Below are 18666 nucleotides of genomic sequence, written 5' to 3'. Positions count from 1 at the left end.
AGTGAATTATTCCATTTCCTTGGTTGCTAGTCTTGTAGCAGGAACATTTCCACTACAAGTGTAGCAACAAATTTTTTTTCCTCCCTCAAGGGGCAAAGTGCATCCTTTCATGATCCGCACACCAAGGACGATGATCGAAAGTTTGGGAAGGTGAAAGAACCACAATATGCTATAAAACATATGATTGTTGATTATCTCTTCAACATTTGAAGCAGGAGGACATGTGATTGTTGATTTCTATCACAATTTTCAAGGCGTTACCTAAGCGTCCAATTTCCAAGCTCCTTGGTTGCCTTGTTGGGGTCCCCTTGCTTGTAGGCGAGTTCTAGGTCCCTCCAATGTCTTGGGTTGGCTTGACGCCATGATAACTATGATCTCTACAACTCTCTAATCCTAGATTTCCTTCCCTTTTTGCCTCTCTGATAGAGTTTGACCCTGTTTGGACCTTAGTTAGTTAATACACATATTATATACGTATTCAAATGTTTAATTAAAAAATATTTTAAGGGTGCTGTTCTTTATCACCCTGTTTGGACCTTAGTTAGTTAATGCACTACACGTATTCAAATGTTTAATTAAAAACTATTTTAAGGGTGTTGTTCTTTGTGTCGCAGCGCAGCCTGTGCTAAGGCACATGGGGGAGGGTGCAATGACCACCCTGCCCCCCTTGCACAGGCTGCCCATATGCCTGGGCACAGGCTGCGCTGTGGCACAAAGAACATTCTCCTAATATTTTAATATATAAATACACTTATATGCAAAAGAAAAAACAAGTTTTTTAAAGGGTGGGTTAACTAAGGACTTGGCTTCCAATTCTCCAAACCCTGCCCCTACTAATGCTGTTTCCCGCTATTGGAAGGAGTGGAAAACGCAGGAAGCTATTATCTCTGGTCGGTCGTGAGTTCGTGATCAAATGATCTATTGCATAGACCACGGTTGTGACTGACGAATCATCACGACAAATTCACAACGCCCGCGCTGCTTACCTTGCCTTCTTCCGAGTGCGGAAATACGAATCGAAGTCCGATTTCACTCTTTAGTCTTCTTCAAAAGAGAAGCTAAGAAGGGTAACCTAAGCCTCTAAGATTTTGCAAAACACAGAAGAGAGAGAGAGAATGAAGTCTAAGGGATCTGGAGAATGGCTGGAGAAGGCGTTGGTGGACCTCTGCAGAAACATGGAGACGGGTTTAGATTTAGATGGGGATCTCATATCTGGCCTCGTCTCCTACTGCGAGATGGCACCCCCTCAGGACGCCAAAGAGTATCTTAACGTTATCCATCTCTCTCTCTCTCTATCTCTTTGTTTCTTCGATTCGTTCTCCTTTTCCTGCTGTTTAGTTTATGTAGTTTCCTGAGTCTGCGTTATAGTTTAATAGGGTAATTCTATTCGTTCATCTCTGTTGGGGTTATGTGTTTATCAGTTTATGCATAATTGATCTTATTTCCACTGATAGGTCCTCTTGATATTCCTCGTTTTTCCTGAATCCATCGATGAATTATCAATTCGTTGGATATTTTTCTGAGGTTTCACAACAGCGTGAGTTAATCCACATTATTAAAGTTTTCGAAAAGACGCATTCATACAGCTTTGGGAAATCTTCGATTTTAGAGATCTCGTATTCAGTTAAGTTTTACTCACACCAAAACCATAGTAGTCTGCTCAGTGAGAGGGAGAGGAAGAATAAGCCAATAAATACATTGAGCCCCTTTACTGATTTCTATTGATGTTTAGTAGTCATATCAAACCTTACTGGTTCCAATAGAACTGATGCATTTGTATACTGTAGAGAAAATTTTGTTTTCCCTGTTTGTATTGTATTTGTAGCCAGAGGCCAGAACAATGGATATGTATTAGAAAGTATCATGGATTATTTTAAACCCTGCTAATTATGTGTTTTAGTTGAATTGTTGAAATGAGTGGAAGGTTTTAAAATAATCTTGGCTAATCTATAATTCTATATTGTCTTCTATCTTCGGTTGAAAGTCAAATTGTTAGGATGCCTTGCAATAGTGGACAATTAAATGATCCCATGTGTATACTAGTATTTTCCTAGATATCGATGGTGTGATATTTCATATGTCACTTCAACAAATTCTCTCAAACTGAAGATTACATTGATAAGAAACAACGTTATGTAGAAATTTTTTAGATGCATGAAGGATCAGAGTTCAAAAGTCAAAAACTAGCAGGCCATTTGCCACCCAGAACAATAAAAGAAATAGATCAGAGGTGCACGTTTCTGTTGATGTTCATGTGGCTCTGCATAAAATTTAACATTGACTTATCAACTCCAAAATTTTAAGACATTGGGGTGTGAGCTTTATTAGGAAAATTGACTTCACTAAAACCCATCTTAAATGCAGATGAAACATATGCACTTACAATAGTTTGTTAATGGAGATAATTGATGTGGTTGAGGGACATACCATAGCATTTCCTTCAAGTATTAGCTATGCACTTGAAGAGTCAATCTTGGGTAAACCTCTTAGTTTGAACTTTGAATTTGAATGTTGCAAGCAATTCTGCTAGAGGTGCTTCATTGCCATTTTCTTTGGTGACATGAACAATAATCATGGTGCATTGCTCCCCACCCTTTTTCTGTGTGGTATTTTTGTTGATGTGTTAATTGTTCAAAATGTCTACTATTTTCCGCAGAATATTATTGGCGAGGAAGCCGGCCAAAGCGTAATTGATGAATATTTACGACAGAGAGGCTACTCAGACAACAGCAACAGCAACAAAAAGGCGTCGAATTCCAAATTGCAGACTTACATGAAACCACCCCAAGATGAAGTTTTGATCAGTGGAACCAGAAGGCCAACTAGAGTACCCAAAGAGGTAATGGCATCCAGTGTTGAGGTTAGCAAAGTCCCATCTGAGATTGCTGAATCCAGAAATATCCAGAAAGTAAGCCAAGGTGGTTCCAAAAAGAAAAAAGCTGGAAAAGTTATTTCACTTGCAGAGGCTGCAAAAGGCTCAATTGTATTCCAACAAGGGAAACCATGCTCTTGCCAAGCCCGTCGACACAAACTAGTGAGCAATTGTTTATCCTGTGGCAAGATTATCTGTGAACAAGAAGGTGAGGGACCTTGTAGTTTTTGTGGGGCCCTTGTGCTGAAAGAAGGAAGCACATATGCTGGTCTAGAGAACACTGTAATTCCCCTGTCAGATGCCGAGGCAGCAGCTGAAGCCTATGCAAAGAGACTTGTGGATTATGACCGAAACTCTGCTGCTCGTACTACTGTTATTGATGATCAAAGTGACTATTACGAGTTTGAGGGAAATAGCTGGTTATCAAAAGAGGTACTTAATTTGTTTATGTAGTTGTGACTTGTGAGTATGCAATCTCAAGTGTCATATGCAACAACCATGAGACCATACTTAGTCCAGTTGGCTTTTCTTTCTTTTATTATTATTGATTTTTTGAGGGAGGGAGTTGGGAATTTGTTTTGATAGGATCCTTCTCAACATATATAAGACATCATATTCAAACTTAATGTTCATTGGATCACCTATGATATCTGTCATAGAAGACTCATACTAGATTTTCCTTCGTGTTTGCTGCTCGGTGCTCAGCCCATCGTTTGCACTATAGATGCTGAGGAAAAAATGCTACATAATCTGCACTAATACTGAACTTTCCTAATTCCTATAGGCTTTTCTTTTCTATAGGCATTGAGTAAATTATTTTTATAATCATGTGTTTCTTTTTTTCCCCTTTCTTTTTCAGGAAAAGGAAATTTTAAAGAAGAAACAGCAGGAGATTGAAGAAGCTGAACTTGCACGTCGAAGTAAAGTGGTGGTCACATTTGACTTGGTTGGCCGCAAGGTTCTAGTCCGTGATCCTCTTTCTTTAGGCATATATGGACATCTAGTTTTAGCCATAATTCGGAGAAAACTGAAAACTTGACTGACCAAAAAGTTGGTGAAATATAGATAACTCAAGCTCCAATCTACCCATTAAACCACTACTGTTACTACTACATTTTGCACAATAACAAAAGCCAACATTTGATTGCAACACTTTAACTTCACTGAACATAGGTTACAGCAAAAGATTCTTTGGTTACACCTTGTCATGGATTTCTATGAAACTCCTCAGATATCTTCCCTTAAAATTGCCCCCCTGATGAGGAGATCACGTATCAAAAGGTTCCTAAGAGTCTCGCTTGGACTTAACCCCCATATATATATAGCCAAGGCAATGCAGTGTGTTTTTCCTCAACCTTACACTTCCCATGCTTTGTTTATAACTCATTGCATCTACAGTAATAAATTATTTCTCTTGTCAGTTACTCTTTTTCCTTCCCTTGAATCATGGGTAAAGTAATTTCATTTTGAAATGTTCTGCAGGTACTTATGAATAAAGATGAAGCTTCGGAGTTGGAATCAGAGAACCGAATACTACGACCAGTGGATGAAAGAGAAGCAAACCGCATTAAACCAAATCCAACTGCCAGAATACAACCAAGTTTTGTAGACCCTGGCCCTGGTAGAAAGACAACTAAGAGCAAACAACCTAGGATTGTACATGCCAACGGCTTATGCTTGGAAATAAGTGGAAGGGTACAACATGGAGAAATTGACCTACAACGATTTGTGGCAGCAGAAGATCCTCCGGAGGAATTCTCTGATAGGACTAAATGGTTAGAACCATCAACAAATAACAGTTTCGATGTAAAAGAGGATGATAACGAGTGTTCTCTAGATTCTCATTAGGGTGTAAATTTTTTTAATAAGGCTGTGAAATTAGTTAAGAAGTTTTGTGTTCAATACAGCCAACAGGTGCAATTTGAACAATTTAGGATACAGGTTGAAAGTGGACGACATACAGCTGAGGTATAGCCATGAGCTTGTTAAACAGTATTTGCAATGTTGATACACTCTGCGAAAGTGCAGACATGCCAAGGCCCGCTTTTCAATTCACCGTTACTTCTTGAAGTTGTACTACATTGCTGTCTATTGTTGCAGTTGATGTACATGTCCAAGGATCCATTGTCATCCCCTTAATCAATGTTGTTCATGCTTCCATTTTATTTTGAAGGAGTGATGATATTTTAAGGGTAGAGGGTTTCTCCAAGCTGCTAGTGGAGAGGAATCTGCACACCATACCAATGGGTGTCTTGAATTTTTGTTTTTGTTTTCTGAAGCAGCGATACTGTAGTGATGAGAAAGAAGTGGACTAGAGTGAATGACAATTCAAAGCTTCGTTGGTTTAATTTGGGCTACGGGAACAGTATGAATATGCTCGCATCTCATTAATCTAAGCATGAATTTCTTGCTAATATTTCCTTATGCTTCCTTTGAGAAATCATGTTCAAGTTCAACCTCCAGAACCATGAGCAGCTCCAACTCTTGAATTTTTTTTTTCTCTGGCTGCAACTACTACACAGATGTCGCTACCTTGTTGATATAGCAAGATCACCATTGCCACCTTTGCCTCCAAACTACTTATAAGGAAAAATAGTGAAAATACCCCAACACTAGGGAAGAAATTTTCATCTAGAAAAAATATAAATTCAAAGAAAACACCACACAAGGAATTCAGGAGTCATCGCCCACATTGTTATTTGGCCTTTTTTGTTAATCCCTTCAAAGTGTTATTTGGCGTTTGGTTATCCTTCGAAGAGCTCAAATTCAGTTTAAGGATCTGATCAATTTAAATCACCAGATTCAAATTCAGAACACCCAACACTTCCTTATCAACTGGGAAAGGCGTTCTTCCAAAGTTTATGGCATCAGCACTCACATGGTAATCCTCTGCAGGAGTGCTTTAATCCTGACAAATGACCACAATGTCTTCCCATCACCTGGGAGGATAATGGATCCCCATTTGACGGCATTTATGCCAATACAAGGTAGTTACAGTCCATGGCAACGAGGATCATATATAACGATAATCTTCTTGGATGCATTTGTTCCTCAGGAACCTAATTCGTCAAAAGGCTAATTGAACTTCTTCCTGTGATTTGGTTGTCTACCATCAACGTTCTTGCATACAGGACATCATCCCACCTTCCTGCTTTCTACAAATATCTTGGAAGAGATCACGAAATCTTCAGTATCGTTCAACCTCTTCAGACCTTTGAGCTTACCAAGCTCAATCCAAGATTAACATCCCCTCTTAACATTATGTTTCAGCATTAGCCCAATTCTCGAAGCATACATCTGCTCTAGCACAGACCCAACTGGTGGATACGATCTTCTAGTATCTTCATGTTCGAGCTTTTCAACATCTTTGAACTCAGGCAATTACATCCGGAGAGAATGAGAATCCAAAAACTGATTCTGCAAATTGTATGAGTAGCAGATCACCACCACTACCGAATCAGCCTCCCCCCCCCCCCCCTCTTTAAAAATAAAAAAAAAATAAAAAAAAAAGAGAGACCGAGAAAGGCAAATCAACTTGGAAATCCTAAACCATGCCTGGAGTGGTACTGGCTGAAAGATTTAATAACAGGCAAGGTTTCATACTCACCAAACACTGTGAGTGCTTTAAAAACTCTAGGAACAAAAGACAGCAGCAAACTCTGCAAATTTAAGGCTTCATGTTGAGGAAATGGAAACATAAAGTTAGAAAACAAGTGGAAAGTGAAAAACTCCATCTCGAAGATAACTTCACAAAATTGGATTAACAGAACCAAATTAAGCAAAAATTTAAAGTTGTTGACAGATCTTTCTAGACAAATAACAAAACTAGAGACATTCATGAACTGAACAGCAAGATATCTTTTACATTGAATCATCTCCAAATAATTAATAGACAACTCACTGAAGGGTGTTTTCACCCTGTATACAATGTCTGAAGATGACGTATACCCTTTAATTTTTTTTTAAAAGAAGCAGATTCCTCTGTTTTGACGTAGCATGAGATGCTACATATCTGCTTAGATAAGGAGCCTTTTCCCTGTGTGTCCTTTCTGATTAGGATCCTTTTTCCTCCTCTAAATTTAAAGACAGTTCCAAATTTTCCCTGCCCCTCTGAATCTTAAGCAGGACCTTATCCCCCACATTGTAGTTGTCCAAAACCTTTGATAATTCAGCCTTACTTTTCACCTGCCCAAAGAAAAAGCTTGAGATATAATTTACAATAGGACCGGAAGCCATCCTCTCCATTTGTATATTACACGTAATGCAAAATAGCTCTTACAAACTTGGGATGCAAGTGCTGCAGCTATTACATGTGCCACTTAGATCCTAGTTTTATCCAACAAAAATAATATGCACAAAATGATATTTATCTTTTTCCGGATCCTCACAACCATGTTTTGGACATCCAAAATGATAGCTCGAATAACAGGATGCCTACAGATCCAGAGGGTAGAGTTGTGGCAAAGATCTTTTTTGTGTAAAGTATCAGATAACATATACACTTTGCAAGAGAACTTACAGGTTTGTTGTCAATAGCAACAATGATATCCCCAACTACTATATTACCAGCAAAACCTCTTGTGGTGGGAAGTAAACCAGCCTTGGCTGCAAGACTACTTCCAGGAACCTACCAATTAATAGAATAGTGAATTCCTGAAAGAAAATAATATACATATCTACAGGAATTTCCCATGCTTGAAATCAGTCATGTGAGTTAGGTAATAGAACAAACAATACATCCTGGTAGGAAATAGAAACATACTACTTATAAGAAAACATCCTGGATATATGATACCGTATAATCTAGGATTACCTGTAGAACAAGAGCTCCATTTCTAACATTTAGTTGATTTGCAACCAAATCTGGAGCTATATCCACATTCAAACCAGCCCGAATGACCTAAAGATGGATGTAGTACTTAAAATTAAGGATCATAGAGAAGCCTAGATTTAGATCCTACGCAGATTATACAAAAATGATTGGCTCAAACTTGTGATATTGAATGTAGCCATAGTTGCAGAAACAAAATTAGATCTGTAAAGAATGCGATTCATAAAGGGAATCCAAATATGCTTTTAAATCAAGCTGCATGGATAAAAAAAAAAGTAAAAGAAGGTGAGAAAAGAAACTGAAACAGTAACTTACTTTGCCAAACTGTATCAATTGAGGAACTATTCTAAGTACCGTTGAAGACGGAATGGCAAAACCAACACCTGCTGATGTACCTGTCATGTCAATAAGGGAAAGGAAATCCTCAGCATCTTGACATAGTTTAGTGAGGAATGCATACTGATTGTCAATGCTTGAGTAAACTTCCAGAGTATTAAGAATTAAAATATATATATATATATATTCCAGCGAGGTTATGATGCAGATAAAACACAGAAGTGAGCTTATTTTAATGTAAGTAGCCTTGGGTTGGGTTATTTAGGCCTTTAGTCCAATGGGTTTTATTCAGAATAGGTTACTTTAATGGGCCTAAATTATGGGTAGGAGGTAGGAAAACGGGCCTTGGTGCAACGGTAATGTTGCTCCATTGTGACGAAGTGGTCATGGGTTTGAGTCTAGAAACAGCCTCTTCGCGAAAGTAGGGGTAAGGCTGCGTACATTATGACCCTCCCCAGACCCCGCAGTGGCGGGAGCCTGGTGCACTGGGTATGCCCTTTAGGTAGGAATTTGGGATTTACTTTATTAGGTTAGTTTGAATTGTTTTATTTCATTAAATAATTGTTATTTACTTAGTTGTTAAGGATGGAGAGTCTTGCATTAATAGAATTCCTATTCCTATTTTGGATAGAGTTTTAATTATGTGGACCACCTATTCTAACTAGTTATGATAGAGTTTTAGTTATAAGGGATATCTATTCCTATTATGGATAGAGTTTACTATTTCTATCTTTCCTATTTCAAGTGCACTTTCCATTCCTATTGTATGTACACTTTTAGTATATATATATATACATATATATTGATGTAAGAGCCATAGGACTCCATATGATTTTGCAATTAAATAAAATTGGCTTTTGCTGCCTCTATGTTTATGGGATTCTGATAGATTCAAGCTAACATCTTTTAGCAGGTTTCAGATTCCTCCCACAGGCAGAATCGCATATGGACACTGTTACGAAATCAGATAATACAACCAGAATCTATGAAAAAAAAGAAGAGAACCGAGAGAGAGAGCTCACGGCTTGGGAATGGAATATCCTTACCGTCAGCCACAATGTTTATTTCTATTGATAAAATATAGTTACATAATTCGACAAGGACTCCACTAACACAAGACTTCACTATTAAGAAAAGACTATACAGCACAACTACCCTCCAACTATAAACTTTAACACTCGCCCTCAAGATGGAGCATATCTATATCCTCAGCTCCAGCTTGGAACAACAAAAGTAAATATAAGCTTTATAACCAACTTGAAGAGACACATTCGACCATAAGTTTAAGCCCATTCGAGTTTCTGATTCTTAGTTAGCGAATTTCTCTTGAAATCTGGTTTCTAAACCTGTCACTGTGATTCTGGTTTCATTGGATTTCTAAACCTATTCCCTGCTTATATGATAATTCAACTATGTCCTTGGGCGTCGATATGTCACAACAGTTAGAATTAAGAACAGAGCATACTATTCAAATAAAGCAAATTTGTTTTAAGAATACTCTAGAGCAGATTGACAAACCAGTGAATTTAAACTCCTAAATGCATTTTAATTATGAAAAAGTTGCTGCACTTGATCACAAAGAGAGGAAATTTACCTGTCTGAGTAAATATAGCTGTGTTAATCCCAATCAAATTCCCCTTTGAGTCCAGTAGGGGGCCTCCACTGTCAAAATTTCAAGATATAAGTAAAGTAAACGAGACCATGTACATTGTTGACACACAAACAAAAGGTCCCACTGTACAGGGAGGCTGGATCATGTCCTTGTACAAGTACCGTCCATGGCCCTACAGGGCCACTCACATGGACCCACAGGAGGAGTGGATTCCATGTGAGTGGCCCTGGAGGGCCTTGGACGGTACTTGTACAAGGACATGATCCACTCTCTAGTACAAGTAACAGTGCCATGGAGAAGGGAGTTAAATCGGTTGAAAGTAGTTCATTGCAGAAAAGTAAGCAGTTAGAACTCTAACAAGAAATACAAGGGTGGGGTAGGGCCGGAGGAGGGAGTAATTCAATGCAATCAGAAAAATATCCAAGATTTTAAAGCAGAAATTCCAAGCTAGAGTTAAATCCTATTGATTGGCAGAAACAATTTAACCTAAGAAACATCAAAAGAAGTATCTACCTAGTGGAAATTTGTCTTGGAATATACAGAACATACATCACCCCATCAAGACACTAAGACTTCCCACTTTCCCAAACAGCAACCTATTTTATTAATTTCTCTGTTCAAGTAAACAGCAAAGGGAATTTTGGCATTAGAATGGAAGCTCACAGACTAACCTGTTTCCAGGATTTATGGCTGCATCTGTCTGAATACCTCCATCAATTGTTACTCCAGTTTGACTAAAAATTTCTCGATTCAATCCACTAATAACCCCAACAGTAAGGGTGTGGTCAAAACCAAATGGATTTCCAATGGCTAAACACTTCTGGCCAACTCTTAAAGAATTTGACTGCCCCACCTCAATTGGCCTCAATAGATCTTCAGAGGCCTCTATCTAGCAATATAAATTAAGAACACCACATCAGAAATCAATTATATATTAAAAACCAAATGAAAGAATTTAACTTCTTGGAAAATGCTTAAAGACGAGCATTCACAAAACAAGAGGCTGGAAATGGCAGATGTTTACAGTTAAGTAGGACCTCCCCATGTATGACATAGGGCCTACTGTATAGGAAAGGCCCCAGCTGTTTGTATCGCACACAATGACACAAGCGTTAAATGCTCATGTTCCTAGCACTCCCAGATTTCTTAAGTGGGATTTGCAAAATACACTCCATCAAATCGAGATCTTTGAAAGTAACCTTATGTCAAAAGGCAGTCATAAGGCCCCCAACTTTCACACAAATAAAGAAGCAGACATGGAGATGCATCACAGTCACAGGCTCTGGAGTTTGGACTGGTGATACAATATATTCAAATAGTCCAGTTAAACAAGAGTACAAAAGTATTCATCCATTCCCAATACAAAAGTGAAATGGAAAAAAAAAAAATAAATATATATATATATATATATATTAACTCTTCTTACTGAAAAGGCAAAAATAAAGACGGTTGAGTTGAGCTCACACAATGGTCATTAATGGTTCCATTAGTTTGGCAGATCTTATAAGCTAACCTCTAAGGTGTCGGACATGGCTGAGGCTCCAGTTAGTCCAATCATTGACAAAATGCAGGAGCCTTCAAGGAAATATTAGATGAAGTGTAGACGGAAATTGAATGTATTGACTAACAGAAAAGAACTGATACTTCAGGGTCGACTTGTAAAGTGGACCTAGAGAAGGTGTATGATCGTGTAAGCAGGTTGTTTCTCAAATATGTAGATTGGATGAAATTTGGGTGCCAGAGGAGAAAATAGACTGAGGCGGATACTCATATGCAGATTTATTATTTCTCTCGAATGGAGTTCCAGCAGGTTTTTCCCCTGGATCTAGAATATCACCAAGGGGATCCTCCCCACCTGTTTCTTTTAACTATGGTCATGGAAGGATAAGTCTGATGCTGCAGAAGGTTTCTACATTGTGGGATGTTGGAGGACTTTGAATTGGGTGGTGGTTATCAGGCTATATTACACCTCCATTTTGCTGATGATACGTACATGAAACTTCTGTGAAGCATTTCATTAAAAAAATAAGGTACTTGAAGGGTATATTAAAGTGCTTTGAAGTGGAGTCAGACCTTAGGGTGAATTTCTCCAAACCTGAATTCATATCTATAAAGGAAGTGGCCCAATTGGCTGAGCTTGACAACTGTCTTCACAACTCTTCATACAAATATTTGGGCATTCTTTGGAGTGCTAGCTTAAAGAAGAAATCAGTGTGGGAACTGGTGGTGGAGAGTATGGAAAAGGTGAGAAGCTGCTCTCATCAAAAGCAATTTCTTGTCCAATGAAGTGGACTGCTGCTGATTAAGGGTTCATTGGCCAAAATTCTGAGTTACAACATGTTCCTTTTTTCGGTTGCTCATGGATTGCAAAAGATACAATGGGATTTTTTCTCTGGGTAGGTAGTGAATAATCCTTTGTATATCATCTAGTAAGTTGGGAGGAGGTTTACAAACCCAGAAACAGGGAGGATTGGATATTCAATATGCAATCTCCATGACCAAATTACCACATAAGGAGTGGTTTTGGAGGTTCAAGAATTAGCATAACAGCCCATGAGAAAGGTGATTGATGCCAAGTGTGGAGTAGCAAATGATTGGGACAGTGGTCCAGGCCTGAGTCCTCAAGGTAGAGGTTTATGGAAAGACACTCTTAAGCGGCATATCAGATTCGAAGTTGGAAATGGGGGACAAAATAGATTTTAGATAGACTTATGTGCTCGCAGCTATTGTTTAGCTATTGAGAGGAATGCAAGAATTGTAGACAACAGCGATCCATCTTAGGAAAATACATCAACAAGGATTATCCTTAAGTGGACTTGAATGACTGGAAAGTGGAATCAGTGGTGAGGCTGCTCAGCAAATAATAACATGCAGTCAGACAGGGACATGGATAAACACAAAGAATTTGAAGCTTTTTGGGTGAAAGGAACTCCTCCAAAGCTTCAATTTTTTATGTGCACAGCTACATTGGATAAAATCCTTGCTATTGGTCATCTGATCAGTAGAGGGCCCAACTTGGTTAATGCCTGTGTTTTATGCCTTCAGGAGGAAGAATCAGTAGATCATTTATCAGTTCACTCAGCTTTATGAAGAACGTGGTGGATTCAGCATAAAAGGAGGCTGGGATTATTTGGAATAGGAACACTTTTTTTTTATTGTCATGAAATCTGTACTTCAAGGAGAGGCTCCCTTATGGCTATTGATGCCTCTGGCAGTCTCGTGGTTGTTTTGAAGTGCAAGGAACAGCTGGGTTTGTGAAACAACTTTGAGGTTTAAACCATTCATTAGGATGGCTGATAAAGCCAAGGAACTTGTAATATTTAGGGATTCTTAACATAAATTGTTCAAACAGAACAATATCGAGAGTACATTGTAACTGGTAGGGCTACTCTGTCTAGTTGTATAGTTCTGTGTTTTGGAGAATTTCCTCCCTATCAATAAATGTTGTTGGCTTATCAAAAAAGATTGTAATGAAACAGTAAATGAATAGCTTTTGGCTCTGCAAGTTCTTGGTCAGAGTTGGACTGAAAAGATTGGCATCCTCCAATTAATTTTCTTGGTTTCTCCCATTATCGCTTGCAAGGGAAAGCATTGTAAGAACTAACTAAGAGAGCATCAGTATGTCTCTCTCTCGACTATGAAGATATCAAATCAATGATTTCATGAATAGATAAATTGATCAGAACAAGCCTAAATATATTTATAAATAATGGAGTTCAGTAATTATTTGCAAATTTTATGGCTACCTTTTAACAGCAACTTCACACATACAGCATCAAAACTCAAAAGTATTTACAGAAAACTTAAAAAGTAAATACCTTCAAAACAGCAAGATCCTTAGCTCGGTCTGCACCGATCAACTTACCCTCAAAATTTTTTTGCACCCTAAAGAAAACACACAAGATTAGCAATCTAACTTTTACGTAGCGACAATCATATATAACAATTGTCCCGCTTTATGAAATTATCATCAACCTATATACTACAGTTCAAGTTCTCAGGAAGAAGGCCAGGGCCCTGCAAACCTCACCCGTCAGATGCGAGGATATTAACCCGAGAAACAACTTGTCCAGGCTTCGGATTCCTCGAAAGAGCATTACCAACCACTGGGCAATATGAGGGCAGCAAATGATCAAATCCCAAATCCAGTACAGTTGGGAAGTAATCTCAAAATGATTAACTTCCACCAAACTCCTATTCAACGATTAAATGTCCAACATTCATTTTGTGACCCATGGAAACATGCCATGGTTAATATTTAATCAACCTAACTGCTTATTAGACAAATTCAAAGACTAAAAAAAATAGACAGGAATGCTCAGAGAGAAGTTTATTACAGAATTTACGTTCATAATAAGAAATATTAATTTTTAATCAAGGGAGATTTCTCACCAGTAGGGGTTCAATTTCAATAACAAACAAGTTTTAAACCAAACCAACACAGAAATCAGGCAGTGACTACAGTAAGAACAACACCAGATAAATACAGAAAATCCATTAAAAAAAAAATAGATAAATAGTCATGAGTCATCTGATGTACTAGAGCTCATACAGGTTTTAGTCATGGCAAGATATGTTTTTTTTTATTGGTGCTTACCGTGATAATTAGTCACAATGTACCCCTGCCTATCCCAGACCACTCCAGAACCATTCCCTTCAGGAACCTGGGAAAATGTAAATTGAGAGAATCATTTGTATTCTTTCAGGACATAAACAGGAGAGCATGTTCAGTGACTTACGGTAAACCATGATTTAATAAAGCAAATTACTGGTAACAAATTCATAAATTAACAAATATGTGAATAATTTTGACTACCATAACAGGAAAGAGAAGAACTCGAAAGTAAATCGAACTAATTACCTCAACAACACCTGTTACATTAAGTTGAGGCCGTAATGTTACATCAAATATGTTGACAACAGAGTAAGTATTCTTCTCAAAGAGTCTAACAATTTTTTCCTGTCAATTAAACAAAAACCAAACCCACCAGCCATAAAGATGTGTAAAGTATTAAGTGTATAGTCGGGTTAATCCCATAAAAAACCTCAGAGAATAGGGATAGCTAATGATATATTCAGAATGAACCTCAGATGGGAAGAGAGGCCCAGATGGGGAAACAGGCGGAGTTACTTCTTCAATTGTCACAGATGGATCCCCTAAAGCATATGCTGCAAGTACGAAAAAAGAATTGTTAGAAGCAACAATATAAAGACATCCTCACATAAAGCTAGATGCCCAAACCAAAGATCACTCAGGGCCACAGGACTTGCTAAGTTGATATGCATTGGTAGAGCTGTGAATACTAAATCAAGCTCAGTAGGTAGCTGATAGTTTGATCATTTTGATGATAATTTTTTGAGTCCTTATTAACTCACAGAAGCCAAATTCAGAAAATAAAATAAAATAATACCACTCGAGACTGCTACCAGGATTGGGTTCTTTATCAGTTTTGAGAGGTTTAAGTTTTAAATGTTGTTACAACAGGTTGTAGCCATATAGGTTGCAACTTTACTACTTCATCAATTTTCAAGATATTAATGCAAAGTATTGATGCAGATAAATCACAATGTGGGCTTATTTTTGTGGAAATAAACCTTGGGTTGTGAGTTAGATATATGTTGGGCTTAGTCCAATGGGTTTTCTTTGTAATATCACTTTAATGGGCCTAAAATGGGTAAAAGGCAGGAATACGGGATTTACTTCATTAGTTAAGTTAGATTCCTTGTTTGGGTCAGTTTCTTCTATTATTTCAGTTTCCTAGTCAATTTATGAGGATTGGTTTAAGCCTTTCCTTTTTTTGAGTTTGAGTCTGATTTTGAGTCTTGTATATATGTTTGTAAAGGGCTACAGCCTTGGCGCAACAGTTATGTTACGCTATTGCAACCTGTTGGTTGCGGGTTCAAAACTTGGAAACAGCCTCTCCTACAAAGCAAGGGGTAAGGCTACTTACTTACATTTGCCCCTCCCAAACCCTGCAGTAGCGGGAGCCCCGTGCACCGAGATGCTCTTTTTTTCAAAGGGCTACAGCATTGTACATGAATTTGATGAATAAAGTTTGGCTTGTTGCTTTTGGTTCTGTGGTGATTCAGAATGCTTCCTGCTGTGGTGATTCAGTAGGATCCCTGGTGGTGACTTCAGGAACCCTTGGGGCCGGTGGTGACTCTAGGAACCCTTGATGCTGGTGATTCCAAGGTTGGGGAGTGGTGATTTCTTTTATTTCTATTTTATTTCAGCTTCAAAAGCCCAAAAAAAAATCATATCTTTTCCATCGAATTCTAGTTTCCTACTTCAACGTGGATTACTCCAAATCTCTGGTTTTATTAAATCTTGTGACGGTTTCAAAATCTAAACTTTCCAATTAATACTAGAAATCCTATCACAACTAGGATTCGCTAAATCTTTAAATTTCTGAGTCAGTTTTGGTTGGTTGGTTCCTACTTTCTATTACCAAGCTATTCAACTGTTAGAGCCGTAATTGATCATTGGTTTGAACCCTCATTCTGTCCATTGATTCTGCAGTTGTTGAATTGTAATTTCCCTAGTATGATTACTCCATAAGTGTGAATCTGACCATCAGATTTCGATCACACTTTGCAGAAATATTCTACACTACATTCAGACCCTTTGATTTGATTATTGGTCAAATCAGTCCTACTGTTATTCTGTTATTAGTTTTATTTTCAAATCTAGCTTGTCCTTTTTTTCTTCTTATGATCCTGTTTTAAGCTGATCTCCCACTGGATCAGAGAGCATGTATAGCAATACAAATAACAAAAATAACCAAAAAACAAAGATACAGCTTCAGGGTTGTTAGTGAGAGGCAAGCATCGTGATGTCAGCCCCTTGTTCTATTCTCGCTGAAGAAGTTCTTTTATCTGCATCAACTGTTATTTTTAAGGGGAAAGGAAGACACCTTAAAAAATGAACATCACCAATGACTATATTTGTCCAATTGCTTCATGCTATCATACAATAGAAAGAAGAGTGGAAAGGGACTTAAAATTTGAAAGTTAAGGCATCGAAACAATCATAGTAAATTTTAGTTCCAAAGAAACCTAAACGTGAATTAAGGAAGAACAGAGACAAACAGTGCGAACCTGATAAGTACCTTGAAGGATGACAAAACATGTAAATTAATGAGCTCCAAAGCAACATCCTACGCTTTGTGAAAGGAATGATTTTGCATATTGCTACATCCAATTTCTTGGAAATATCTTCATCCGGCCTATGTAAGCCAAGTGATCACCGTGCATTAGTAAAAGGACATTTGAAGTTGTGTGCATACATAAAAAAAGTTTTCTCCTAAATAGCCCATCAACCTAGTTTCATCATTATTCATCCAAAAAAAAAAAAAAACCTAGTTTCATCATCACTGTTCATGCACTTGACCGATCAGATATAGCTACCCACAAAGATTCAACACAGAGAACACAAAGTAATATACTTTTTCCAATTCAGTTACCAATCCTACTTCAAGTTTCGCCAAGGAATTAATTTAGCGGAAGAAAATGCGTGTTGTCGTGACAGATAACCAAGCAAAAGATTGAACAAGCCAAAAAGGGAAGTGTGTGTGTGGGGGGGGAGCGCCAGAGATTAATCTCAAGGCGGGAGGAAATTTCTGTTCCTTCTTAGCTTCTGTATGAAAGTATTAGTGATTAGTTGATTACCTCTGAATAGAGACGGATTGAGAAGAAGCATTGTTGATGGAACCAGTTTGTATCTCTGAGCGAGAATAAAATGACGAAACTCCCTCCATGAATATCTCTCTCCGACTGAAACGTCTCTGAGCATCGAAACGCTGCCATTGCAGAGGAGAACTACAAGCTAATACTTGCATTTCTGGAGTAATCTTCAGAAGTCAAGGTTAATTTCTCAGAGTTCGGTCCAAGAGACGCTGCAAAAGGTCGAAGAAGAAGAAAACGAGAGTCCGGGGGTTTAACCGCATGTACACTCGGGAAAAACGTTATCCATGGATCATTGTTTTATTAGGAATCGGTATCGGATACGGGATCGGTTTCATTCGATAATCGATACCGAACCGGATCAACCGTATCAGTTTGGACTTTGGACTCTGGATCAGACAAATTGGATTCCGGAATTTGCTACATCTACTAGATTAAAAAAAAGATTTATAAAACCAGTAGCTGTAAATTATGTTTTATATTCATAAGTTAATTGATTTAAAAAGATTTATCAAACTCCCATGCAAATAAAAGAAGTTAAATGAATAACCCAAAATGCCCCCAACATCCTTTTCTCTCTCCTTCTCCGTCGGAACCAACCACTCTCTCCTACAACTACTCCCTCGATCCCCCTCCCCTGCAATCCCGCCCCACCCTTCTCCTTGCAAACCCGCCCTGCACCACCACCTCCACCGCCAGCCACCCCTCCCTCCTCCCGCAGCCGCATATTAAATTCTTGATCACAACAGACCCTATCTTTGTTCTGCACAAGGAGTTATAGAACTGAGGATCACTCTTTTAGAAAGTTACTAATTTTTGTCCAGACCATAACTCACTATCTGACCAATGGATTGTCCCTAATATTGGAAATTATATTTCTATTCCTATAGACCCTTCAACCAGCATACCTAGTCCATCTGACCAGCAGATTGTGAATGTCGTATTTTCTCTCTAAATCTAGTTCCTCCTGATCCTGCAATTCAGGTTTCTTTTTTATTCTTGGTCATACTATTAGGTGATTAGGATACCATTAATTCTTCTGTTTAGAGTAGCAAAGGAAATCCTCCGAAGAAGAACAAGAACAATAAACCCACTATTGAAATTCAGCCCCTCAGTCCTCTTCTCTCTATCCTCAAACGATGGTGGGATCTGCTTCTGAGTGACGATGGCCCATAAATGTTTATTTCAATTGGAAAAAGAAAAAAAAAAAACTTGGAAATGAGGATGTGGAGAGTTAGCCTTGAATTTTTACCAAAAAGCAACTATTTGCAACAAGACATTGGAGATTTCTGAAGTTAGGGAGAGAAACTGGTTCAACGCCTGTTTGGGTAC

The 18666-nt window shown here is 38.2% G+C and overlaps 2 protein-coding genes across 3 annotated transcripts; one reads left to right on the top strand and one right to left on the bottom strand.

Moving 5' to 3' along the window:
* The first annotated feature begins 1046 nt into the window (after window positions 1–1046).
* On the top strand, window positions 1047–5086 carry LOC122656758 (activating signal cointegrator 1). The gene is made up of 4 exons (XM_043851397.1): window positions 1047–1271; window positions 2657–3304; window positions 3732–3830; window positions 4355–5086. The coding sequence occupies exons 1-4, from the start codon at window positions 1116–1118 to the stop codon at window positions 4718–4720; spliced, it is 1269 nt and encodes a 422-aa protein (XP_043707332.1). The 5' UTR covers window positions 1047–1115; the 3' UTR covers window positions 4721–5086.
* A 1524-nt stretch (window positions 5087–6610) lies between these two features.
* Window positions 6611–17603, bottom strand: LOC122656567 (protease Do-like 8, chloroplastic). 2 transcript variants are annotated; one of them, XM_043851146.1, is made up of 14 exons: window positions 17320–17603; window positions 16750–16877; window positions 14738–14820; window positions 14513–14611; window positions 14249–14315; window positions 13682–13757; window positions 13470–13536; window positions 10323–10540; window positions 9634–9701; window positions 8019–8098; window positions 7686–7772; window positions 7392–7499; window positions 6934–7057; window positions 6611–6901 (listed from the first exon to the last, which is right to left on the bottom strand). In XM_043851146.1, the coding sequence occupies exons 1-14, from the start codon at window positions 17487–17489 to the stop codon at window positions 6786–6788; spliced, it is 1491 nt and encodes a 496-aa protein (XP_043707081.1). In that variant the 5' UTR covers window positions 17490–17603; the 3' UTR covers window positions 6611–6785. The 2 variants fall into 2 exon arrangements, with proteins under 2 accessions (XP_043707081.1, XP_043707082.1); XM_043851147.1 differs by having other exon boundaries at window positions 6611–7057; window positions 17320–17602.
* Between the last annotated feature and the right edge of the window lie 1063 nt (window positions 17604–18666).

This window comes from Telopea speciosissima, chromosome 3 (genome assembly GCF_018873765.1).
Source record: "Telopea speciosissima isolate NSW1024214 ecotype Mountain lineage chromosome 3, Tspe_v1, whole genome shotgun sequence".
Classification (NCBI taxonomy): Eukaryota; Viridiplantae; Streptophyta; class Magnoliopsida; order Proteales; family Proteaceae; genus Telopea; species Telopea speciosissima.
Note: the sequence above shows the minus strand (reverse complement) of the source record. Positions and strands in the feature narration are given on the sequence as shown.

Coding starts and splice junctions, on each gene's coding strand:
- LOC122656758 (XM_043851397.1), top strand. CDS start 1,116: ATGAAGTCTAAGGGATCTGGAGAATGGCTGGAGAAGGCGTTGGTGGAC. Junction 3,305..3,731: donor ATAGCTGGTTATCAAAAGAG/GTACTTAATTTG, acceptor TTTCTTTTTCAG/GAAAAGGAAATTTTAAAGAA. Junction 3,831..4,354: donor TTGACTTGGTTGGCCGCAAG/GTTCTAGTCCGT, acceptor AATGTTCTGCAG/GTACTTATGAATAAAGATGA.
- LOC122656567 (XM_043851146.1), bottom strand. CDS start 17,489: ATGCAAGTATTAGCTTGTAGTTCTCCTCTGCAATGGCAGCGTTTCGAT. Junction 13,537..13,681: donor AATATCCTCGCATCTGACGG/GTGAGGTTTGCA, acceptor TGTTTTCTTTAG/GGTGCAAAAAAATTTTGAGG. Junction 7,058..7,391: donor TTGCTATTGACAACAAACCT/GTAAGTTCTCTT, acceptor TTCTTTGGGCAG/GTGAAAAGTAAGGCTGAATT.